This window comes from Electrona antarctica (genome assembly GCF_951216825.1).
Source record: "Electrona antarctica genome assembly, chromosome: 22".
Taxonomy (NCBI): domain Eukaryota; kingdom Metazoa; phylum Chordata; class Actinopteri; order Myctophiformes; family Myctophidae; genus Electrona; species Electrona antarctica.
In genome coordinates, this window is record NC_136805.1 from 1727790 (window position 1) to 1751866 (window position 24077).

The 24077-nt window shown below is 44.5% G+C and overlaps 1 protein-coding gene across 1 annotated transcript; it reads left to right on the forward strand.

Annotated features, from left to right (window-relative positions):
• Nucleotides 1-570: 570 nt before the first annotated feature.
• On the forward strand, nt 571-23184 carry LOC306915600 (kelch-like protein 24). The gene is made up of 13 exons (XM_079493033.1): nt 571-654; nt 11983-12038; nt 12494-12688; nt 13596-13730; nt 14546-14737; nt 15454-15597; nt 15918-16080; nt 17211-17345; nt 17831-17965; nt 18621-18809; nt 19972-20121; nt 22101-22278; nt 22402-23184. The coding sequence occupies exons 2-13, from the start codon at nt 12009-12011 to the stop codon at nt 22538-22540; spliced, it is 1785 nt and encodes a 594-aa protein (XP_079349159.1). The 5' UTR covers nt 571-654; nt 11983-12008; the 3' UTR covers nt 22541-23184.
• The last annotated feature ends 893 nt before the right edge of the window (nt 23185-24077 follow it).

A 24077-nucleotide genomic window follows, 5' to 3' on the forward strand; every position in this document is an offset into this window, starting at 1 on the left:
GGTTCAGGTGTATTTGTCATATGTATAAATACAAGTATAAATACAATGAAAATCATTTTGCTCAGAGCATTCTCAGTCTTACATAGGCTACACAGGACATAGACAAACATATATAGTGCAAAGAAAAATACAAAAACACAGACAAAGTGCAAGTGGGAAATTGTGGAGAGAATCTCACCCAACGACAACACAATATTCAAAGGTTTGTGTCCGTTTGTGTTTTTGTCTGTGTCCGTGCTGCGCTCCACAGGAGCCCTAACCTTTTGGATGGATGGAATAAACAGATTTTTTTTGGTTGCCTAAACTGGTTTCATTTATCACTGTCCAGCGCCCAATTTGTAAGGGCTATGCACTCCATCCAGTGAACAGCATTTATTTATCCATTTAAATATGTTTTATATATTATTAAAACTATTATTACATAGAAACATAATTTGTGTTGTATATCTTCGCTTAAATAGTCCTACTTAATGTATATAGTTTTATTGTGGAAATTAATCGTTTTTTTGTTTTATCTACAATTCAACTTTTATACTGAAGGGATCGGCCACCGTCCGGAAGTCGTATTGCTGCTCCGTTTACTGCTGCTCTCAGAACACAGGCTTCTGTTTGAAGATCAGAAGCGAGTTGAAGTTAGTTTAAAACGTTATAAAAGTGAGTATATTACATTGTTTATTTCATTCATTCTATTACTGTGTGTGTGCGGCTGTCTGTGAGTTGTGGAACTCATTCCCTGTAGATTTGCATGCAGAGCAACGAAGAGTATAAAAGTTTGTTTGGAGTTTTTGCTTTATTTACATTACATTTACGTTTGCAGTTTGTTTACGTTGTGTTTTCTATCGTTCATGTTTATTATTTGGACGGGTTGTATTGAGGCTCATGAGAATAGTGTAAGAGAAGAGAAATAAATGCGAGTAACGGAATAAATATAAAGTTAGAACTAAGCCTCTTGGGACCCATGTGTGTATCTGAGAGACAGCAGCTGCCTGCAAGGCTGCAATCAGGGCTGCCAACCCAACACTACGGGTGCGTTCGGAAATGCGCACCGGGAGCGCACTCGCCTATTAGTTTGCATTGCACAGTGCGCTCAGTGCGCTATTTCCGAACGCGCCCCATAGCTAGCCTGGTTAATAAACCAGACCGAATCAGCCGTTGGCCAAAAAAAAATTGCCTGCCACGACAGTGTTGTGTGATATTAGTCTGGCTTATTAGCCAGGCTACCCCATAGCTGCCTTTTGACCACATCAGAGCCAAGTTACGACATTGAGGGGGCAGAAACCGAACACTGTTCATGCAGCCTGAAAGGGGGACAAGCTGGAGTTTGAATTGATTGTTTTCAACGAGGGCGACGCAAATAAGAGCTATTTTATGCCATGTGTGCAACATGACAACTGTTTTAAAGTATTGTACAGTAACAACTAAAGTCTCTAATGTTTATGCTGTACGATTACTACAAAACGATCTAAAATAAAGGGATTTAAGAACATTAAAGCTGGGCTGTTGCCGCCTGGGTCCAATGCATTTCTGCCTACTCCCGGTCCAGGACTTGTCCCTATTTGTTGTCCCCATTCTCTATAGAAGTCTATTATATGCAGAAGAGCCCCATTGGACTGAAGCCCCATGAAGTGAACTTGAGTTTTCGTATAACTCTTGTCTTACTCTATGGCTCTGGACCACATACCCTCCTGGATGTCCAATATGTAATCTACTATGTTAACACGTTTCTGGGGGAGGACTAGCTCTGGTCCATATAGAGCACCGAAGTCTGACGTCACTTTCAGTAGAGGGCACCAACACACAGGTTTATAGGTTTTTTTATTTGTATTGAAATCTCCATAGGGCTATTTTATGTCGTGTTTGAAAAATAAACCGACCACCCCAGCGTTTCTGTCAGGGGAGTGGCTGTGCGTCGTTAATGATGTCCATTCATATTTGATACAGCCAGTTTCTAGAGAAAATGGAATTAATGTGACCGCAAAAGCCTTGAAAGTACATATGAATGCAATGTCGCTGAGCATATACGTCACGCCCAGCTGTCAACATATTGCGTTCCTGAGATTCCTCGTTGACGTAAGCTCAGCTGGTGGTGACTCGACTCGTACTAACCACGATACATTATATATCAATAAAATAAAAATTTAAATAAACGTAATTAACGTTCAGTTTCTGTTGTGCGACGGGCTGCGGGCAGAAGCAGCCTACCCGGAAATGTAGTCTCTGGGTTGTTTGGCTCGTTTCTAACGCTTATTTTGTTACTCTTTGGGTATATTTGTACATTTCCACCTTCAGTCGATGCTTCATATCCATATGAGTGAAAAGGCCGGGGTGATCGGTTTATTTTTCAAACACAGTTCTTATATGAAGCGACATAAAATCGCCCTATGGAGATTTCAATACAAATAAAAAACCTATAAACCTGTGTGTTGGTGCCCTCTACTGAAAGTGACGTCAGGACTTCGGTGCTCTATAGCCGGGGAGCCACCCACAATTTGAGAGGACCTGTGATGTCATGACATACTTTTTATTTGTATTTTGTTTCCTTTTCATTTGGTCATTCAGGTCCACAGAATGAGAGGTCTGCTCTGCCGGTTAATATCGCGGAAAAATGTTATGGCCATGTTTGTATACTGTGACCCACCTAGAATGTAGTCACATTATTGTGTTGTTTTATTTATTTTATTGTGTCACTTGTGTGATTTGAATTCGTTTTGGGAGCTGTCACTTGTCAATGTATCTGTGTGAGTATTGAGTTCACCTTGGACAGTAGGGGGCAGTATAGGAGCGTTCTACCTTCTCTTCCCCATGGGTTGGTATTACCTGCAGACCGGAAGCTCACCGTCATTCTATCGAGAGCAACCAGTCTGGAAACAACTATAACGTTCTGTGTGCTTCTTTCTCCTGTTTATCAGGTTGGTTTTGGTGCATCAACTCACTGAATGATAGCTATGTGATTATAATAACATTAAGTACACGTTCTGATGGTGGAGCCTTACTTTAATGTGTTTGCAGGATGTGATTATTGCTTGTGAGTGAATCCAGGGCAGAACACACTAGTTTGGCTGTGGCAATCAATACAAAATGGCGATGTCCATGTGCAATGTTTTACAAGGGAACTAATCCTAGTTTACACTCCCGTTTTTGAGCTCCCGTTTTTGTATATGATTTGGTGAATGATGATGAATGTGTTTTGGTGAATTATGTGTGTTTTGTAAGAAGTGTGACCAGCTATTTTATTGTATTTGGACATGGTGATGAATAAGTTCAGCTCTCAGGATTAATAATAAGAATATGTACAGTAGGTACAGTAACTCAAAGGTGTTATTGAATAACTAAGGAAGTATAAGAAGAGTATAATTACTTGAATGAGCATTATTAAAGTGCACTAAGTTAAAGGTGAATATTCCTGAGACAAACAAGACAATGAATGAGGGTCTATTATGGTACTTTATTGTATGTTTTGAAGTAATGAAGTGTACCAGGTTTGCTATGTAAAAGAATATGGGAAGAACATGCAGTATTGTAACGGTGATAATAACTCCAGTGATACAAAATGGGTTATTGTGTATTTTTATGAAAACAGAGTTGAAGATAACGTAAAATACATTGAAATAATAATACCAGAAACAAAAGAAATGGGAAACAAAGTGAATTTGTGGATTTGTGATATGTGAAAATAAATTCTATCGAGAGCAACCAGTCTGGAAACAACTATAACGTTCTGTGTGCTTCTTTCTCCTGTTTATCAGGACAATATTATCTGCATGCTTGTCCTAGCTACCTGGGACCTGCAACAGATATTTGGGGGCTCGTCCGGGATTGGCAACGCCATTGATGATTTGCCGGTTGCTGATCCAGTGATATTATGAACCCGGAGGCCAGAGTGAAGTCCTGCACGTTACTGAAGTGAGGTGGCGTGTCTGCGGTGCGGCTACAGAGCAGAGGTGGTGTGTCTACAGTGCGGCTACAGTGAAGAGGTGGCGTGACTGCAGTGCAACCACAGTGCAAAGGTGGCGTGATTGCAGTGCGACTACAGTACAGAGCTGACGTGCGACCTACAGGGCCGAAGAGACTGCAGTGCTACTACAGAGACTGCAGTGTGACCACAGAGACTGCAGTGCAACTACATAGACTGCAGTGCAACGACAGAGACTGCAGTGCAGAGACTGCAGTGCAACTACAGAGACTTAGTGCGACTACAGAGACTAAGTGACGTGCCGCAGTGCGACGACAGCAGCAAGGTGTCATCACTGCAGGCCAAGCCATGTCTATCGTACGCAAAGAAGTCTTATTCAGCATCAAAAAGAAACTGTACAATCTCTCAGGCACCGAGGCCTATGAGGTTGCGAAGTCCATTGGAACTGATCATGACCAGCTGGAATCCACGGATGAAGAAGGCTGCATCGACCATATCCTTACCTTTATGCATTCTGATGATCTGCTTAATTCTGAAGATGAGGGTGTTGGTCATTTGATGCATTTGAATGATTTAATATCAAAGGTTATGAAATATCGTGAACGTTTTGAATGTCCTGTTCTCATTTCAGATGATGTAGCTGATTCAAATACACTGCCCACTACACAAACACACACTAACCCCACCACTCACACCCACACAACCAAGCCAACTGGGGACATTGAGAAGTTACAAGCCATGTATGAAGAGATAGGCAAGAAATTACATGAATGTACTGTGACTCCCACCACATCTTCTGGCCTGACAACCACAACTGACAACAGCCCAGATGCAAATGACCCAGTAATGACTCCAACCTCAGCACAAGGTGGCAGCCAGCCACGTCACCATAGTGACATCAACCCAACACCACGGCAAGCCTCAGACAGATTGGTCTCCCTACAAGATCTCGCTTATCTCCAGCGAAAAGAGTTCAGGATACATGGGGGCCAAGTAAGTGACACTACATCTGACCTCAGCTACAACAGCTTATGCAAACAAATAGATGAAGGTCTGAGAGAGAAACACACTGAGGGTGAGGTCATTAGAGGGGTGCTCCGTGCAATCAAACCTGGCAACTTCAGAGATATGTTGACAAACAAAGACGACCTGACAGCCACAGAACTCAAAAGCTTCCTCCAGTCACATCTAGGTGAAAAAGGGGGCACAGAGCTCTTTCAAGACTTGATGTGTGCCAAGCAACATGAAAACGAGACACCACAGCAATTCTTGTATAGGATGATTGGCCTAAAACAAAGAATTATGTTCACTGCTAAACAGACAAACTCAGTAGTCAAGTATGATGCCCCCACAATCCAGTGCATATTCTTGAACACTATATGTCAAGGCATAGGAGAGAAGTTTGAAGATGTCAGGCGTGAGCTCAAGCCTCTCCTTGCTGACCCAACAGTATCTGATGAAGCTCTGCTGCGACAGGTGATAAAGACCACAACAGAGGAAAGTGAGAGGAAGCGCAGATTTGGCCGCAGCAGCACTGCCCGTAAGGTAACCCAGGCCCATAGCACCCAGGCTGAACCTGAGGAGAAAGTTAAGAGTGAGGCAAAGGTTAGCACAGTCACTAAAGATGAGACAATACAGAGACTGAGTTCCCAGGTTGAAGCATTGAGCCAGGCAGTGGAGACCCTGAGACAGCTAGTTACCCAGGCTCAAGCACCAGCCCAGCGCAGTGTACCAACCCCTTACAGTAACCCTGACCAGCCCAGATCAGAGAGAAGAACCCAGAGACCTTATGGCTGCCAGCAATGTGTCGCACAGTCCAATCCAAATTGCAACCACTGCTTCGCATGTGGAGAAGAAGGCCATCGTGCAGTTGGGTGTTTAAATAAACAGAAGCCGTCGGGAAACGGGACCCGGTCAAGGTAGAGGGACAACCTTTGATCGGCCCTAAGCACATGTCCCAACCCCAAACAAGCCCAAGACCAAAGCCAGCTAAGGTCAGTGATGCCAACACAATACAAACTGACAATACAACACAGCCGTGCAAGTTAATTGCCCCACTCATTGGCCGCAAATCCCTTCTGAAGTGTAGTATGGGTGGCTACGCTGTCACTGTCCTGCTGGACACAGGAGCCAATGTAAGCCTAATTGACCGCACGTGGAAGAACAAGTACCTGCCTGGCCAAGATATTCGACCTCTCTGTGAGCTAATGGACAAGGAGCTGAATGTGACTGCAGTCACAGGTGATAAGGTGCCCTACGACGGATGGGTTGAGGTGGTAGTAAACCTGCAAGGAAATGATGACCCAGATTTATCCATCCGTGTTCCCTTCCTAGTGAGTCAGCTGAAACTAGACAGACCATTAGTTGGTTTTAATGTAATCCAAGAACTCATTAAAAGCAATGAAGGCCGACCCAAGCTCATGTCCATTCTGTCCAATCTCCTCGCTGGTGCCATGGAAATTGATGATGCTCGTGCGGAGGCCATAGTGACTTTTATTCAGACTCAGAGCTCCCCAGAAGAGGAGTATGCTGCCGTAAAAGTTGGTTTCAAAGAGGTCACAATTTATTCAGGTCAGGTAGTTCACATTAAGTGCAGGGTACCAGCCAATGTTAACCCCTCAGAGGCATTTTTGTTGTTTGAACCCAACCTCGACAGTGCACAGCTGGAGACATTGAGCATTGGAGCAGGCTTAATGGAGATTCACCAGACAGACAGATCTTTCATTAAAGTGCCAGTGTCAAACCACTCCAGTCATGATGTGACGTTGCCCAGTTTCACAGTTCTAGGCAGCATTGAGCCCATTGACAAAGTCATAGAGACAGACAGTCCCTGCAGTGACCCTAAGAGTATTCATGTAAACACTGTTGACTCCTCACCTCTCCCCAGCTCTAATCAAGTCCCACCCACTGCAGACCTGTGGCACCCCCCAGTGGATGTCAGTCATCTGACAGATGAGCAACAGGAGGAGGTGAAACAAATGTTGATAGAGGAATCAGGAGCTTTTGCTCGCGACGATGGTGATATTGGTGACATCCCAAGCCTCCACATGACCATCAGTCTGAAAGATGACATTCCAGTCCAAAGAACATATGCATCCATCCCCAAGCCACTCTATCAAGAGGTCAAACAGTACATCCAGGAGCTGCTTGCAAAAGGCTGGATTGTCAAGTCAAAATCACCCTTTTCAGCACCTGTAGTCTGTGTCAGAAAACGTGATGGATCTCTAAGACTGTGTATTGATTACAGGCAGTTGAACCAGAAAACAGTAGCAGATCGCCATCCACTGCCTCGCATCCAGGATCTCTTGGACACCCTGGGTGGTCACAGCTGGTTCACCATACTCGACCAAGGCAAAGCCTATCATCAGGGCTACATAGCTGAAGGATCCCGCCACATGACAGCCTTCATATCGCCTTGGGGTCTACATGAATGGGTGAGGATACCGTTTGGTCTCACCAATGCACCTGCTGCTTTCCAGCGCAGCATGGAGGAGATGCTTGTCACCTTGCGTGACGACTGCTGCATTCCATATCTTGACGACATTTTATGCTACTCCAAGTCCTTCGCTGATCATGTTGATGCAGTACGTCGAGTCCTGAGAGCCCTGCAGTGTCATGGTGTCAAGCTGCGTCCCACAAAATGTGAGCTGTTCAAGCCAGAGGTCAGGTATGTGGGCAGGTTGGTGTCAGCTAATGGTGTGAGAATCGACCCAAAAGACATTGAGGCTGTAAAGTCATTGAGGGAGAAGACACCCACTACGGTGGGAGACGTCCGTAAGCTGTTAGGCTTTCTGAGTTACTACCGGACGTATATCCAAGATTTCTCCCGCATCGCTAAGCCAATATATGGGCTGCTGCAAATGAAAGGAAATCCTGATGCAACACAGAGGAAGACAAAGAAAGGTAAAGGAGCTCAGATGCACTCAAAGACCCCCATACAGTGGACCGCCTGTCACCAGACCATCCTCGAGCAGCTCATTGACATCCTATCACACCCGCCTGTGCTTGCATACCCTGACTTTGAATTGCCTTTTGTCCTTCACACCGATGCCTGTCAGCTGGGACTCGGTGCAGTCTTGTACCAACGACAGAGTGGAAAGTTGAAAGTCATCGCCTATGGCTCGAGAACATTGACCCCCGCTGAAAAGAACTACAACCTTCACTCTGGAAAGCTGGAGTTCTTGGCCTTAAAGTGGTCTGTATGTGAAAAATTCAGGGATTACTTGTTTTATGCCCCATCCTTTACAGTGTATACAGACAATAATCCACTGACATACGTGATGAGTACTGCAAAGCTGAACGCCACAGGCTTCAGATGGGTCGGAGAGCTTGCTGACTTCAGATTCAACCTGAAGTACAGGCCAGGAAAAGCCAACGTGGATGCTGACACACTCTCCCGTCTCCCACTAGACATAAACAGCTATGTTGAAGAGTGTACTGAGGAGCTCAACAGAGATGCCATCCATGCTACTTGGGAAGGAAGTGAGGCTGCGAAAAGGCGTGACATTGCCTATGTTGCTTCTCTTAACCTGGCACAAAGTTCAGAGTCACAAGTTAAATCCCCGTTACCGACCATCAGCCAAAGTGAACTGATCAGAGCTCAGAGGCAGGATGCAGCCATCAGTGAGATAATCAAGCTCAAACAGTCAAGAACAGCACTGACAAATGAGGACAGAAAGAAAGCAGGTGGCCCTGTGAAAAGACTCTTGCATGAGTGGAGTAAGCTGTATATGGAGTGTGACCTGTTGTACAGGAGAGCTGGAGGGCGACAGCAGCTCGTCCTACCTGCTGAATATCGGCCCCTTGTACTGAAGTATCTCCATAATGACATGGCTCACCTAGGATCAGAGAGAGTCATTGGGCTGGCAAGAGATCGTTTCTATTGGCCATTTATGAAAAAGGACATTGAGGCCTATGTCACAAAGCAGTGCCCCTGTATCAAGCAAAAGAAACCTGTGGTCCATGATAGAGCACCGATGGGCAGCATCACAACCACTGTACCACTTGAGCTGGTGTCTATTGATTACATGCACTTGGAGAAGAGCAAGGGTGGATACGAATACATCTTAGTAGTCATAGACCACTTCACCAGATTTGCCCAAGTGTATGCAACACGAAACAAGTCAGGCAGAACAGCTGCAGAGAGAATATTTGGTGACTTCTTCACTCGTTTCGGATTTTGTTCCCGTCTACACCATGACCAGGGTAAGGAATTTGAGAACAACCTGTTTAAAACCCTGCAACAGCTGTCTGGGGTGAGTCACTCCAGAACGACCCCGTATCATCCCCAGGGAAACCCTGCAGAGAGATTCAATCGGACGTTGCTTCAGATGCTGAGAACACTGCAAGAAGAGGAAAAGAGCAACTGGAAGGATCATTTACCACAGGTGGTGCATGCATATAACTGCACTAGACACGAGGCCACAGGTTTCTCACCCCACTACCTTATGTTTGGGCGCCACCCCCGCCTCCCCGTAGATCTGCTATTTGGTCTGTCCACTGAAGAGGAGGGTGAAACACCACAAGGGTACGCCGACAAATGGGCTGTGAGGATGAAAGAGGCCTACCGAATTGCATCTGAGAACAGCCAACAGTCCAGTGCACGAGGCAAGAAGCGATATGATCTTCATGTGAAGGGAGTTGTGCTACAGCCCGGTGACAGAGTCTTAGTCCGCAACATGAGTGAGAGAGGAGGTCCGGGAAAGCTCAGGTCCTACTGGGAACAAAGAGTAAACATTGTGAAGGAACAAATAAATGACAGCCCTGTTTACAAAGTGTCTCCAGAGACAGGTGGTGGAAAAGTCCGTACTCTGCACAGGAATCTCCTTCACCTTGTGAATGACTTGCCTGTGAGTGTTGCTGAACCGTCGAGGAGCCAAGCACTGACTAAGGAGAGACAAGGGAATGGGAGTCGGGTTGAGAGGGATGCACAGAGAGAGGCATTCCAAAGCAGTTCTTCGTCTGACTCGGATGATGATGTCCCCAGGGCACAGTACTGGCTTAGAGTAAGGCCGGATGTTACAACCACACATGTGCCTCAAAGGAACCCTATGACTTCTCCATCCTTACAGGAACAAGCAAGGTTGACTACACCAGCAGGAGAGCACAGACAGCATCCCAGGTTCACAGAAGAGGAACATGAACTGATGGAGCAAGAACAGATTGAAGATGATGAACAAAGTGAACATGAATGTGAACGGACAGCAGACTATGATGGACAGAATGCAGAACATGAGCATGACCAAGCCAGGTATGACACTAACCATGACAGTCCTGAATCCCCTCAGTGTGATCCAGGCAGGAGGCCAGTGCGAGACAGGAGACCACCCAGGACACTGACATATGAGTCTCTTGGTCAGCCATCCTACCAGCCAATGGGGTCAGTCAACAGTATTGGACTTGGGGGACCACTAACATTGCCAGCATGGGGAATACAGTCAGGCCCAACACCACACTTCCCACCATATCCCATACACTACCCAACACTGCCATTCACTGTCATGATGCCATTCACTGTCCCTTCCTTTGCATACTGACTTACACACAGACATGTACATACAAGGTTTGATTTGAAAAGAAAAAAAGTGTACATTTTGAGAAGAGTATTTTGTATTTTGAATGCCGGGAGTCATTTTCTTTGTCGGGGAGCGTGTGACCCACCTAGAATGTAGTCACATTATTGTGTTGTTTTATTTATTTTATTGTGTCACTTGTGTGATTTGAATTCGTTTTGGGAGCTGTCACTTGTCAATGTATCTGTGTGAGTATTGAGTTCACCTTGGACAGTAGGGGGCAGTATAGGAGCGTTCTACCTTCTCTTCCCCATGGGTTGGTATTACCTGCAGACCGGAAGCTCACCGTCATTCTATCGAGAGCAACCAGTCTGGAAACAACTATAACGTTCTGTGTGCTTCTTTCTCCTGTTTATCAGGTTGGTTTTGGTGCATCAACTCACTGAATGATAGCTATGTGATTATAATAACATTAAGTACACGTTCTGATGGTGGAGCCTTACTTTAATGTGTTTGCAGGATGTGATTATTGCTTGTGAGTGAATCCAGGGCAGAACACACTAGTTTGGCTGTGGCAATCAATACAAAATGGCGATGTCCATGTGCAATGTTTTACAAGGGAACTAATCCTAGTTTACACTCCCGTTTTTGAGCTCCCGTTTTTGTATATGATTTGGTGAATGATGATGAATGTGTTTTGGTGAATTATGTGTGTTTTGTAAGAAGTGTGACCAGCTATTTTATTGTATTTGGACATGGTGATGAATAAGTTCAGCTCTCAGGATTAATAATAAGAATATGTACAGTAGGTACAGTAACTCAAAGGTGTTATTGAATAACTAAGGAAGTATAAGAAGAGTATAATTACTTGAATGAGCATTATTAAAGTGCACTAAGTTAAAGGTGAATATTCCTGAGACAAACAAGACAATGAATGAGGGTCTATTATGGTACTTTATTGTATGTTTTGAAGTAATGAAGTGTACCAGGTTTGCTATGTAAAAGAATATGGGAAGAACATGCAGTATTGTAACGGTGATAATAACTCCAGTGATACAAAATGGGTTATTGTGTATTTTTATGAAAACAGAGTTGAAGATAACATAAAATACATTGAAATAATAATACCAGAAACAAAAGAAATGGGAAACAAAGTGAATTTGTGGATTTGTGATATGTGAAAATAAATTCTATCGAGAGCAACCAGTCTGGAAACAACTATAACGTTCTGTGTGCTTCTTTCTCCTGTTTATCAGGACAATATTATCTGCATGCTTGTCCTAGCTACCTGGGACCTGCAACAATACCACACCATAGACAACCTATACAAGGGAACATTTTCCAAATGTCATCATGTTTAAGTAGCATGTGACATGTGAAACTAGGGGGTTTTCATGATTCTGAATCCATTCCAAGACAAGTGTTAGTTTTGCACTGGCCTAAAAACGGCATAGCAAGTGGCTATGGCCGCATTTTGTTGTGTGTTCTCTCTCCACCTCACCTCACCTCAGCCATGAGTTAAACCACATGTAACAGTAATGTGTGTTCTCTCTGCAGACGGGACCTACTACCTCACCTCAGCCATGGCTGACAGGAGACTGGACACTGACCATGTGAGTGTGTGTGTGCGTGTGCTGGAGGCTTGACCACCAAAACACGTGCGTTGTGCTGCCTGCTCTGCAGCGAGCGTACCATGCCAAATATGTAATAAATTAATAGTGCCTTAAAAGGACAGTTCTTTGACTGCTGGTTTTTCACTTTTAGAGCTTTTTTGGTAAAGTTACTTGCCCAATATTTGTTATTAAAGTTTTTCCCCCCCATATTTGAGGAATATTCTAAAATCAAATATTAATTTCCTATACCAGCCTTATTACCCAGTCAGCTAGTAATGGGAAACCTGTGTGTGTTGACTCCTTAAACGGAGGAACCAATATGCAAGGGAAAATATGACATTTGACCAGGTGCACAAGGACAGTTTTCATTACCAGAAGTGCAACATGACTCAATAGATGAATAGTAGTGTATTACTTTATTTGTCTGATTATATAATTGTTGTCGTTGCGTTCAGGAGGACGGCACCAGTGTACCTCCATCCTCCCTGGATGCTGAGGTGTTTGTGGACCCCCACCATCCCAACAAGCTGTTAGAGGGTCTCAACAGGCTGCGTCTCAACAGTGTCTTGTGTGATGTGATTCTGTGCTGTGAGGGACAGGAGGTCTCCTGTCATCGTCATGTACTGGCCTCCTTCAGCCCTTACTTTGAGGTAATACACACGTCTATTGACCTGCTGGTGTTCAGGCAATGACATTTGACCCATAAACCTACAGTGCTAAATCAAATACATTTGTGACAGTTTCTGACTGAGGCTAAAGGTGGCCTTACACTAGCCGATTTTTTTCAATCTGAAATCTGATAGCACCACACACTACAGGATAATCGGAGCGGGGCAGAGCAAATATCAAACATTCTTGATGTTGATCGGGCCGATCGCGCTTTGAGCGGTCGGGCACCCCCCGAGTGTCAAAAATGCCCGATTATTGGCTAGTGTAAGGCCACCTTAAGTCATTGATTTTCGTTTATCATGTCATGTGAAAGCAGGGCATCATAGCTTCAAATTGACATTGGTTGTTCAGTTTGACCCTCCAGTTTTGGAGATATGGCTTATAGAGTAATGTCTTGCAGAGAAACAGCGAGTTGAGAAAACAGGCTTGAAAGGTTCACTTCTGTGGATTAACACTAGCTACATGTTTAAGCATTTATTTCACATTTGCATGTTAAATTCAGCTCTGACATTTATTTCAGACATGCTGTAGTATGTGAAGAGTCTGCCTGTGCACATTTTGGATGTTTTTCTCCTCTCCTCTCCTGTTAGTCTTGCCACCATATTGTCTCTGTATCAAAAAGAGTCACATTTGGTTTCTCCTTCAACTCTTAAATCTACCCGGGTCTCACCTACTCCTCCTCTGCTTGTTGAAGTGATCGTGATGCTGGGAGAGACCAACGCATCATGATACACATGGCATTTCAATTCTGCCTTGGCTTTTATATGAACCAATTATAATTATGAACCAGTTATAATGCTATTGTCCAAATTAAATGTATACCGGTAAATAAGAAAGGCCTGAACTGTGGACACTCCCAGCCAACCGTTCTCCTTTCCAACTGCACAGGCCATGTTTACATCTGGTATGAGGGAGTCCACACAGGACAGAGTGACCATCAGTGGAGTGGAACCTCAGATGATTGGATTGCTGGTGAACTACGCCTACACGTCTAAGGTCTCCATCTCCGCTGATAATGTACAGGTAATGGATTTTACAATTTAACACCATGAATCTCATTCATTGTCTCCATGTTTGTCCTACATAACATCAGTGTAGAGGCGGCAGTGGCTCAGAGGTAGAGTGGCTGGATGGTAACCGCAAGGATGCCAGTTCGATCCCGGGCTCCCCCAGAGTTGGTGTCGAAGTGTCCTTGAGCAAGACACTGAACCCCTAATTGCTCCTGATGTGCTGGTTGGTGCCTTGCATGGTTTCCGCCGCCATCGGTGTGTGAATGGGTGAATGTAATACACAATCTATGCAATGCACCTTGGATAAAGGCGCTATATAAATGCACCATTTACCATTTTTATCAGTGCCCCATCCATCCATCCATGCATCTTCAACCGCTTATCCATAATCGGGTCGCGGGGACAACAGCTCCACCAGAGAGCTCCATACTTCCCTCTCCAGAGCAACATTAGTGACTTCCTCCTGGTGGATCCCGAGACGTTCCAAGGCCAGTGAGTCAATGCATTTTCTCCAACTGCGCCTTGGTCTGCCCCGGGGTCTCCTCCCAGTGGGACGTGCCTCGAGGACCTCCCTAGGGAGACGCCCGAGATGCATCCTAACCAGATGCCCGAACCACCTAAGCAGCAACTCTACTCCTAGTCTCTCTCGTGTGACCGAACTTCTCACCCTATCTCTAAGGGAGATGCCAGCCACCCGTCGGAAGAAAACTCATTGCGACCGCTTGTATTCGCGACCTTATTCTTTCGGTCACCCACACTTCATGACCATAGGTGAGAGTAGGAACGAAGATCAGTTCCCTATAAAGTTAATTTGTTAATTTGTTCCAGGCCCTGCTAGCGGCATCAGACCTGTTGGAAGTCACGTCTGTTCGAGAGGCCTGCTGTGAATACATGAAGCGTCACTTGGACAGCACCAACTGTGTGGAGTTTTACTGCAGTTCCGACGACCACTCCTGTGAATGGTTAAAGATTCACAGCCTGGATTACATTCTGGAATACTTCGATGTCATCTACGAGCAGGTCAGTGAATGAGGATCATACCGTTCACTTTGTACATGTACTTCTATGAACGACGCACTTTACCAAGTTGTTTGTCTGTTCTTGGCTTTTTCCCCGCTATAACTTAATCATTATTACTACTAATCAACTTCCCACCACCGCAACTGACCTAGACCTGAGTAAAAACATTCCATCAGTCACAGAGATTAGATTAATAAACTACAGTCATATGTCCATTTAGTAGAAACATTCCATCAGTCACAGAGATTAGATTAATAAACTACAGTCATATGTCCATTTAGTAGAAACATTCCATCAGTCACAGAGATTAGATTAATAAACTACAGTCATATGTCCATTCATGGCAGCAGTGGCTCAGGAAGTAGAGTGGCTGCTTGGGAACCGAAAGGTTGCCAGTTCGATCCCTGTGGGCTCCCCCAGAGTTGGTGTCAAGGTGTCCTTGAGCAAGACACTGAACCCCTAATTGCTCCCGATGTGCAGGTTGGTGCCTTGCATGGTTTCCTCTGCCATCGGTGTGTGAGTGCATGTGTGTGTGACACAAATTGCACAATCATTGTAAAGTACCGTGGATAAAGGCGCTATATAAATGCACCATTTACCACTAACCATCCATCAGTCACCAGTGAGCACTTCAGAGGAGAACAGGTGAATTCAGTATGAAGTGGTGTCTTTGTGTGTCTCAGCTAATCATGTTTTTTCTTTTCCTCTACCAATAGGAGGAGTTTCTCTCTCTCTCCGTGGAAAAGCTGACAGAGGTTCTCTCCAGTGACCATCTGAATGTTCCAGAGGAGGACATGGTGTTTGAGGCTGCCATGCTGTGGTTAGACAAGAGTCCTACCCGCAAGCAGAGCTTTGGACAGGTCAGTCATTTCTTAGTCTCACGTTGTCTCTTTCAAATACATGCTTTGGCATCTACTGTATACTTGTGTGGTACTGGCTGGTAAATGGTGCATATAGCGCTTTTATCCAAAGCACTTTACATTACCCATCACACACCCATTCACACACCCATTCACACACCGAAGGGTTCAGCGTCTTGCTAACTCTGGGAGACCTCACGGTCGGGTTCCCATCCGGCCACTCTACGCCTGAGCCACTGCCGCCCCAGTAATATGCATGATTACCATCATGTTGTTCCAGTTGGACTAGTACTAATACTTGGTGTTCTGTGTTCTTGAAGGTGTTGGAGCACATCCGTCTGCCTCTCATCAGTCCCTCCTACCTCCACACTGTGGTTGAGAGTCTGGATGTGGTGAAAGAACAGCAGGGCTGTCAGAGGTTCATCTCTGAAGCCAAGGGGGAGCAGCCATACTCTAACACAGCACGCCCACGGAGGATCACAGGTAGGTAGACTAGACTAGAGCTTGACCCGAACCTGGGTTCATCTGTGAAATCTTATCCGATTCCGACCCGACCCGAGATTTCTTTCAATGACGACACAGAGCCTGAGTGGACCCGTGACAAATTTAGTTGTTTTTAGATTAATCGGCATCGTTTCGATTAATCAATTATTATTATTTTGGGCTTGTTTATCTGTAAAGACAGACCGATTAATCGGACCGTCTTTACAGATAAACAAGCCCAAAATAACAGCTTGAACATATCTACAAGCTCACAATATTAAATATAAGGTATTTAAATTCAATCTGACTTGCCTAATCCTGCAGTGCAGACACCCTGTTACATGTATTTTATTATATTTTATTATTATTATAATTTTTCAATACAGAATGAGATCATATCGACATCGGTAATATCGGTTATCGGCCATAACAGCAATTAATTATATCGGATATCGATGGTAAATAAATGGTAAATGGTGCATTTATATAGAGCCTTTATCCAAGGCGCTGTACATAGATTGTGCATTACATTCACCCATTCACACACACATTCATACACCGATTGCAGCGGAAGCCATGCAAGGTACCAACCAGCACATCGGGAGCAATTTGGGGTTCAGTGTCTTGCCCAAGGACACTTCGACATGTGGACAGGAGGAGCCGGGATTCGAACCACCGACCCATGGATCATTGGACGACCTGCTCTACCTCTTGAGCCACAGTCGTATCGGCCAGAATGTCTCATCGGCACATCCCTAATTCCGAGCCCACTCTCTTTCTTTTTAATTACACACTGTTTTGCGTAAGAAAGTGTCACCAGAATGAAGCATTATTTTCCATGATACTGTAAATGCCCACAAGATGGCACTATTGTCACCAGAAAATACTTTAGTTTAGACTAACCACAAATACATTTGGTTTGTCCTTCTCTGTCTCACCTGCTCCTTCTCCTCTGCTTGTCTCTGTCTCACCTGCTCCGTCTCCTCTGCTTGTCTCTGTCTCACCTGCTCTGTCTCCTCTGCTTGTCTCTGTCTCACCTGCTCCGTCTCCTCTGCTTGTCTCTGTCTCACCTGCTCCGTCTCCTCTGCTTGTCTCTGTCTCACCTGCTCTGTCTCCTCTGCTTGTTGAAGTGATCGTGACGCTGGAAGAGTCAATAACTGTCCTGGATGCTGTCAGTGTTCAGAGCCTTGATCCTCTCACCAATCAGTGGAAGACTCTTGGACGACCGCCCTCGGAACTGACGTTTTATGGTGTGGTTACATCAGGTGAGGGTTGCCATCACCGTATGTGACCACATTTGACTGATTTTGTTTTAGAATTTTCGTTTTCTCATGTCATATGAAAGCAGGGAATCATAGCTTCAAATTGACATATTGGTTGTTCAGTTTGACCCACCAGTTTTAGAGATATGGCTTATAGAGTAATGTCTTGCAGAGAAACAGCGAGTTGAGAAAACAGGCTTGAAAGGTTCACTTCTGTGGTCTCTAACATTACACCTAGCTACATGTTTAAGCACTTATTTCATATTTACATGTCTTCTGTGGACTCTAACATTACACCTAGCTGCATGTTTAAGCATTTATTTCATATTTACATGTCGATTTCAGCTCTGACACTTATTTCAGACATGCTCTAGTATGTGAAGAGTCTGCCTGTGCTATTAACTCATTTTGGATTTCACTTCTGGTGAAAAGCTGGACTTTGCACGATGGCAGGCTCTCAGTCAAATCTGGTCACACATGACCCCTAGGTTCCACTATGTATTTGGCTGGAGGATGTAACCTGGATGACGAACGCATCCCGATCAGAGATCTGTGGCGCTATGATGTTCTCCATAACTCCTGGTTGAAGATGGCTCCCATGAATGAGGCCCGCTTTTGCTTCAGTAAGATTGTCAAACTATAACATTCACCCTGCCCTGTCTTTGTTTTGGAATAACTGTGTTTTTTTTTCTTCTTGGTTACCCAATGAGATGCTGCATAGGGCATATGGCCAAGCACCCCATTCATGTTTCCCCTACTCATCCCCCCATGTTTCCCCTACTCATCCCCCCATGTTTCCCCCTACTCATCCCTCCATGTTTCCCCCTACTCATCCCTCCATGTTTCCCCCTACTCATCCCTCCATGTTTCCCCCTACTCATCCCCCCATGTTTCCCCTACTCATCCCTCCATGTTTCCCCCTACTCATCCCCCCATGTTTCCCCTACTCATCCCCCCATGTTTCCCAGGCCTGGTGATGCTGGATGGGTATATGTTTGCAGTGGGAGGCTGGTATAGTGGATGGATGGGTATATGTTTGCAGTGGGGGGCTGGTATAGTGATCATCCCCCCATGTTCCCCAGGCCTGGTGATGCTGGATGGGTCTATGTTTGCAGTGGGAGGCTGGTATAGTGGATGGATGGGTATATGTTTGCAGTGGGAGGCTGGTATAGTGGATGGATGGGTATATGTTTGCAGTGGGAGGCTGGTATAGTGGATGGATGGGTATATGTTTGCAGTGGGGGGCTGGTATAGTGATCATCCCCCCATGTTCCCCAGGCCTGGTGATGCTGGATGGGTCTATGTTTGCAGTGGGAGGCTGGTATAGTGAGGAGAGTCAAGACTCAATGGAACGATACGACCTGCGCACTGACTCCTGGCAGCTCATGAAGTCTGTGGGTGTGGCAGCGCATTGCCATAGGAACAGCTCTAACGTGGTCGCACTGGATGGACATCTCTATTTTATTGGTATGGGACAGATCAGTGGTGGAAAAAGTACTCACATTTCTTTTTTGTTATGTAAAAGTATCAATAGGCCCTACTGCAATATAGAAATACTCTGTTACAAGTAGAAAGTAAAAGTACAATTTTTTTTTGGGCTATTTTGTTTTCATTTTGGGGTACCCAGGCCCCTAAAAAGAGAGGCAGGCAGGCAGAAGCTCTCAATGGTTTAACCATAATACAACTAAATACAATAACAATACACACATTTCACTTGAATTGGATTTCAATACTTTACAATTTTATAATAAAAAAATATATATATATATATATTTTTTTTTTTGGGGGGGCCCCTAGTCGGGGGCCCCCGGGCTGCAGCCCACCCTAGCCCAACGGTAAGTCCGGCTCTGACTCATACCACCCTCAAGTACTCGGAACCGGCCCCGATACTTTGACCCGAGTACCAAAACATCCAATTGACACTAGGCTGAAGGAATGCAACGGGAGCAAGTCTGACCCAACACTGCAGCAAAGAGGGGTTTGGGTTGTGTAGTTACCTTGCTATGATGAACTCCAAATGTGGACCAAAAAAATCAAAGATATTTGCTCCAGTGTTTAGAAAATGATCATTTTAAATATTCTCCTCGACTATAGTCACTCTTTTAGTACATGAACAAACACAAAGTTGATTCAGACAATATAGAGCATCACCAATATCATGCTGATTTATTTTTTTTATAAAAATGTTAACTTCCTGTTTATTTTACTATTTGAAGATCTGGATACGGATCCAGTCCTAATAAAAATGGCAAATCACGGGAGCAAATGTATTTTAAATTCCTGGTCCACATTTGGAGTTAATTCAATACACAACCCAAACCACTACAAAGGTGATCTTACCCTTTAACACAATCCGTGATTTACTCGAGATCTCTCGTGGGAAAATGATTAAGGTCATCTGCGCCATCCACGAGAAACATGAGATTTGATTAAAAATGATTTAAAGATATTTTTTACACTTTATTTATTTTGTGCTAGGTTTCACGTGGTTGTGTTTTTCATGTAATGTTCCTGGATCATAATCGTTCACTGAAAATGTACAAATACTTTGGTATTATGTATTCATCCTGCTTCCCCTGTTGACAGTGAGTTATGTTTTGATGTGTGTGTCCGTCCTCCTGGACTCTAGGTGGCACTCCAGGGCAGCACAATGGCGAGCCAGGTGGCCAGGTGGTCAAGTTCGACCCTAAAACATCTGTGTGGACAGAAGTCGCCCCTATGCAGATTCCACGTGATCAACCAGCTGCTTGTGTTCTGAATGGAAAGATCTACATTATAGGTAATGATACCTTTGGTGATAGTCTGTGTTTTACACATGCATGACTGAGAGGTCGTTATGACCTATTTTTTGAGATTTTGAAGTTGATTGTCTTTGCCCATGAAGCTTTCAGAAGGTTCCCCTTCCATGACCACCATCATTCCATCAGGGTGGGAGGTTAGGTTTAGGTGTGCTGCCCCGTGGGAGGTTAGGTTTAGGTGTGCTGCCCCGTGGGAGGTTAGGTTTAGGGTTTGAGATAGGTTGTAGTTGTAGGACTAATGACTGGTCTAACCAATGACTAGTCCAAACCAAAAACTGTCTAAACTAAGTACTGCACCCCCATTCCATCATCATTACATCTGAAACATTTTCTAAATATGAATTTAAGCACATGCTACTTGTGTCACATTTGACTTCAGTCATGCGAGTGTTCCACTCTGTTGAACCAGAACCACACAGTTCATATCACAGCTGAGCTGTAGTTCTGTTGTTTCAATCTCTCTATTCAGTATTTTAGCCGTGACGTGAGCGCCCCCTCCAGAGATACTTCCGGGTCCTACTTTTGTGTCGCTTTTGTGTCCCCATAGAGTTATACTGTGACGCTCCGTCGGACTAAATCTGAGACGAAAACAACCACGAAAGTCTCATTTTACCGCTTTCCTCGCAACAACAAAGCTGCTCTCCCAAATCTGGCTGTGACAGGCCGTCTGCCCCACATGGAATACTATCGCCATTTTATTTCATTGTGTCAACTAAATCCTCATTAATTGCAAACTAGATTCAACATACTCATACCCTGCACCCATTATAAATATGCACCCGAAATATTGTACTGAGCAAATGGACTGTTACCACCTTCAATAATAATGATAATAATAGTCTTTATTGTCTCCACATCATATATTTTCTTTGTCATGGACAAAACATTAATAATTCTACTCGAGTTGGAAGCATTAAGACCCATTTTAACCCTCAATGGTTTCCTTTCTGAAAAATAACATCATTGTAAAAAGATTCACGCGTTTAGATATTCTATTTACAATGAGATGCGGACGGGAGCTGGTGCCACTTGGACCCGGACGTAACGTAGGACTTAAATACTGAATTCAGTACACTGGTTTCAGCGGTACTGGCACCATCTAGTGGCGAATCCCCCATTATTGGACAAGGTCCTTTTTTATAGGCTATTTTCACTGGGAAAAAAATGCTGTCTTATATTTGAGACAATACGGTACATTCACCCATTCACACACCGATGACGGGGGAAACCATGCAAGGCACCAACCTGCTCATCGGGAGCAATTAGGTCAGGGGTGGGCAACTTTGAAGATGGAGAGGGCCACTATATTTTCACACTCACTCCAGAGGGGCCACATTGCATATTACTGTTTTTTGAGCTTGTAGATCTGCTATTATTTGAACTGAAATCCTGAATAGTTTTTTGCTAATGGAATCCTGAAAAGTTACATTTTTTTTTAATTTAATTTCAGATGCCTTTAAAATGCCATTAATTATAGTAATGTTAACTTTATAAGTCTGGGGGAGCCCACAGGGATCGAACTGGGAACCTTGCGCTTCCCATTCAGCTGCTCTACCGGCCGCTCTACCCCTGAGCCACCGCCGCCCCCAGAGCACAGAGGCGTTGGCGGTCCTGAGCCACCGCCTAGATCTACAAGCTCGTAGAAAAATGTGGCGCAAATCTTTGAATATACCGGTATATTCTTTCACAGCGAATGTTTTTTTTTACTCAATCTTTGCTTCTGGGCGGGGGGGGGGGGGGGGGGGGGTCCCTGGAACAACATATTTTCAGATGGGGGTCGGTGGCCAATTACATATAGTTTTTGGGGTCCTTGACATGAAAAAAGTTAACTAACATAGAAACATGGGTTTTTCAGCAAACTGTCAGGATTTTTAGAATCGGCATCACTTCGCTGGAGTTTGAGCACATGATAAAACACACTAACAGTCACTGTCCTGTTTAATTCTTGTTTGTCTATTAGGTGGTGAGCATTACTATAACGGGCCAGTTTCGTGTATGATGGAATGCTACGACCCGCAGAGCAACCAGTGGTCCATGTGTGCCTCCATGCAGGCCAAACGCGTCAAGCAAGGCGTGGCTGTGGTGGATGGAAACATCTACGTACTAGGAGGGCGAGACACCGCTGACGCTGAGGATAAGTATGACACTGTTGCTCCGTTAATGTCTTGAATGTAATGCACAATCTATGTAAAGCCAAGGCGCTATATAAATGCACCATTTACCATGTATGGTTGTTTGTTTGTGTCTCTTCACGTACGTAGGTCTGTCCCCAACATCGAGTGCTACTGTGAAGAGACGGACACGTGGACAACTGTGGGACAGAGTCTGTCTAAGGACCGCTACCAACCCAAATGTGTCTCTCTCAAGCTGAGGAGGGATCACGGTCAACCCACAGAATAGATGGTGGTTCTGAAGGCGACTAGTAGGAACCCGGACCTGGAGCAACGGATATACTGTATAACTATTGAGGAACCGGAATGGGTTCCGTTGCATTTGGAAGTTGAACCCGTTTGTCCCACGGTCAGAGCTGGTACAGTATGTGGACTTTATCGGTGGTTCCAAATGGCTAACTTCAAGGACCAACCATAACTCTTGAGTTACAGCCACGTAAGGGTGAACTGATTTAATTAATGAGGTGACCTCTGAAGCTCTGCTCGGATGAAAGAGATGGGGAGGAGAGACAGAGAGAGATGGACGAAAGCTGTTTCCAGACCTGGGCAGACAGGACAGGCCGTTTTCCGCTGTCTGCCGGCGTCTTTTCCAGGTTTTTAGACAGCTGGTGGATGGAAAAGAAGCAGACACATGTTTATGGGTGCCTTTATTTTTTTTGTTTCCTATATTTTGTTTTAAAAGTGGTGAAGTGGTCCTTTTAAGAAGTAGTGAAAATAGCCGAAAAATTGTGCTATTTGTCTTCCTGTTTGGGTTTGTATTTTCTGTACTTTTGATGTCTGTTGATGTGGTGTTCTTTTCACGCTGTGAAGCACTTTAGTCGGGGCCTTTTGATTGTTTTTTGCTTTATTCCAAATAAAGTTGACTTGACTTATCCACGGTGGTAAGTTGGCCCCTGTGACAACCATGCCGTTTTTTGGATGGGGGGGGGGGGGGGGGGCAGTCAGTAATGTAACCACAGATAAGGTTTATAAGTGAAAAGAATGTTCCTCATTGTCAGCCGATCTAAGGCCTCACTCACACCTTTCGATCTAGCATACAACATTGATGCATGCTAGATGTAAGCAAGATGTAAGTGTCATGGCCGCCCCAATGCATTTCCAATGGAAGTCACATGGTTTGATACAACATTTTGGACTACAAGCTGTTGTATGGCTTTCGGCTGTGTTTCGACACAAATGTTGTGTGAAACCATGTGACTCCCATTGGAAATGCGTTGGGGCAAGATGTATCACACCCTTTGTATACAACAAGCATACATCAATCTGTTGCGACCGTGTGAGTCGCCCCTAAACGTTACAGGCGGAGCTGAACGACGACCAGGCATTAGAGAGAGGTTTGGTTTGGAACTACAGTAGTACATTATGCTGCAGGTTGACTTTGGCCTTCATTTCAGAGCCTTATATCTTAATTTTAGTTAGTGTGTACTTACTGTAGTCTATGATAATTTAATAGGTGAGGGCATATATGAAAAAAAGGCACCTTACCCTAAAAAAATTGCAACAGAAGGTTTCTCAACTGTTTTGTGTAGTATTAGGTGTCCTTAATAACATACTAAAAGTTTACCAAAGTTTGACCATGCGAAAGGTGTTATTTTAGCATAATATGCATAATATGCCCATAACATCCTATATAAGGCAAAAAAGTCCAAATTTCATCATTCTTTAAGTAACATGTGACATATGAAACTAGGGTGTTTGCATGATTCTGAATCCATTCCAAGCATTAGTTTTGCACAAAAAACACTCCTTGGGCTAAATTAGGCCAT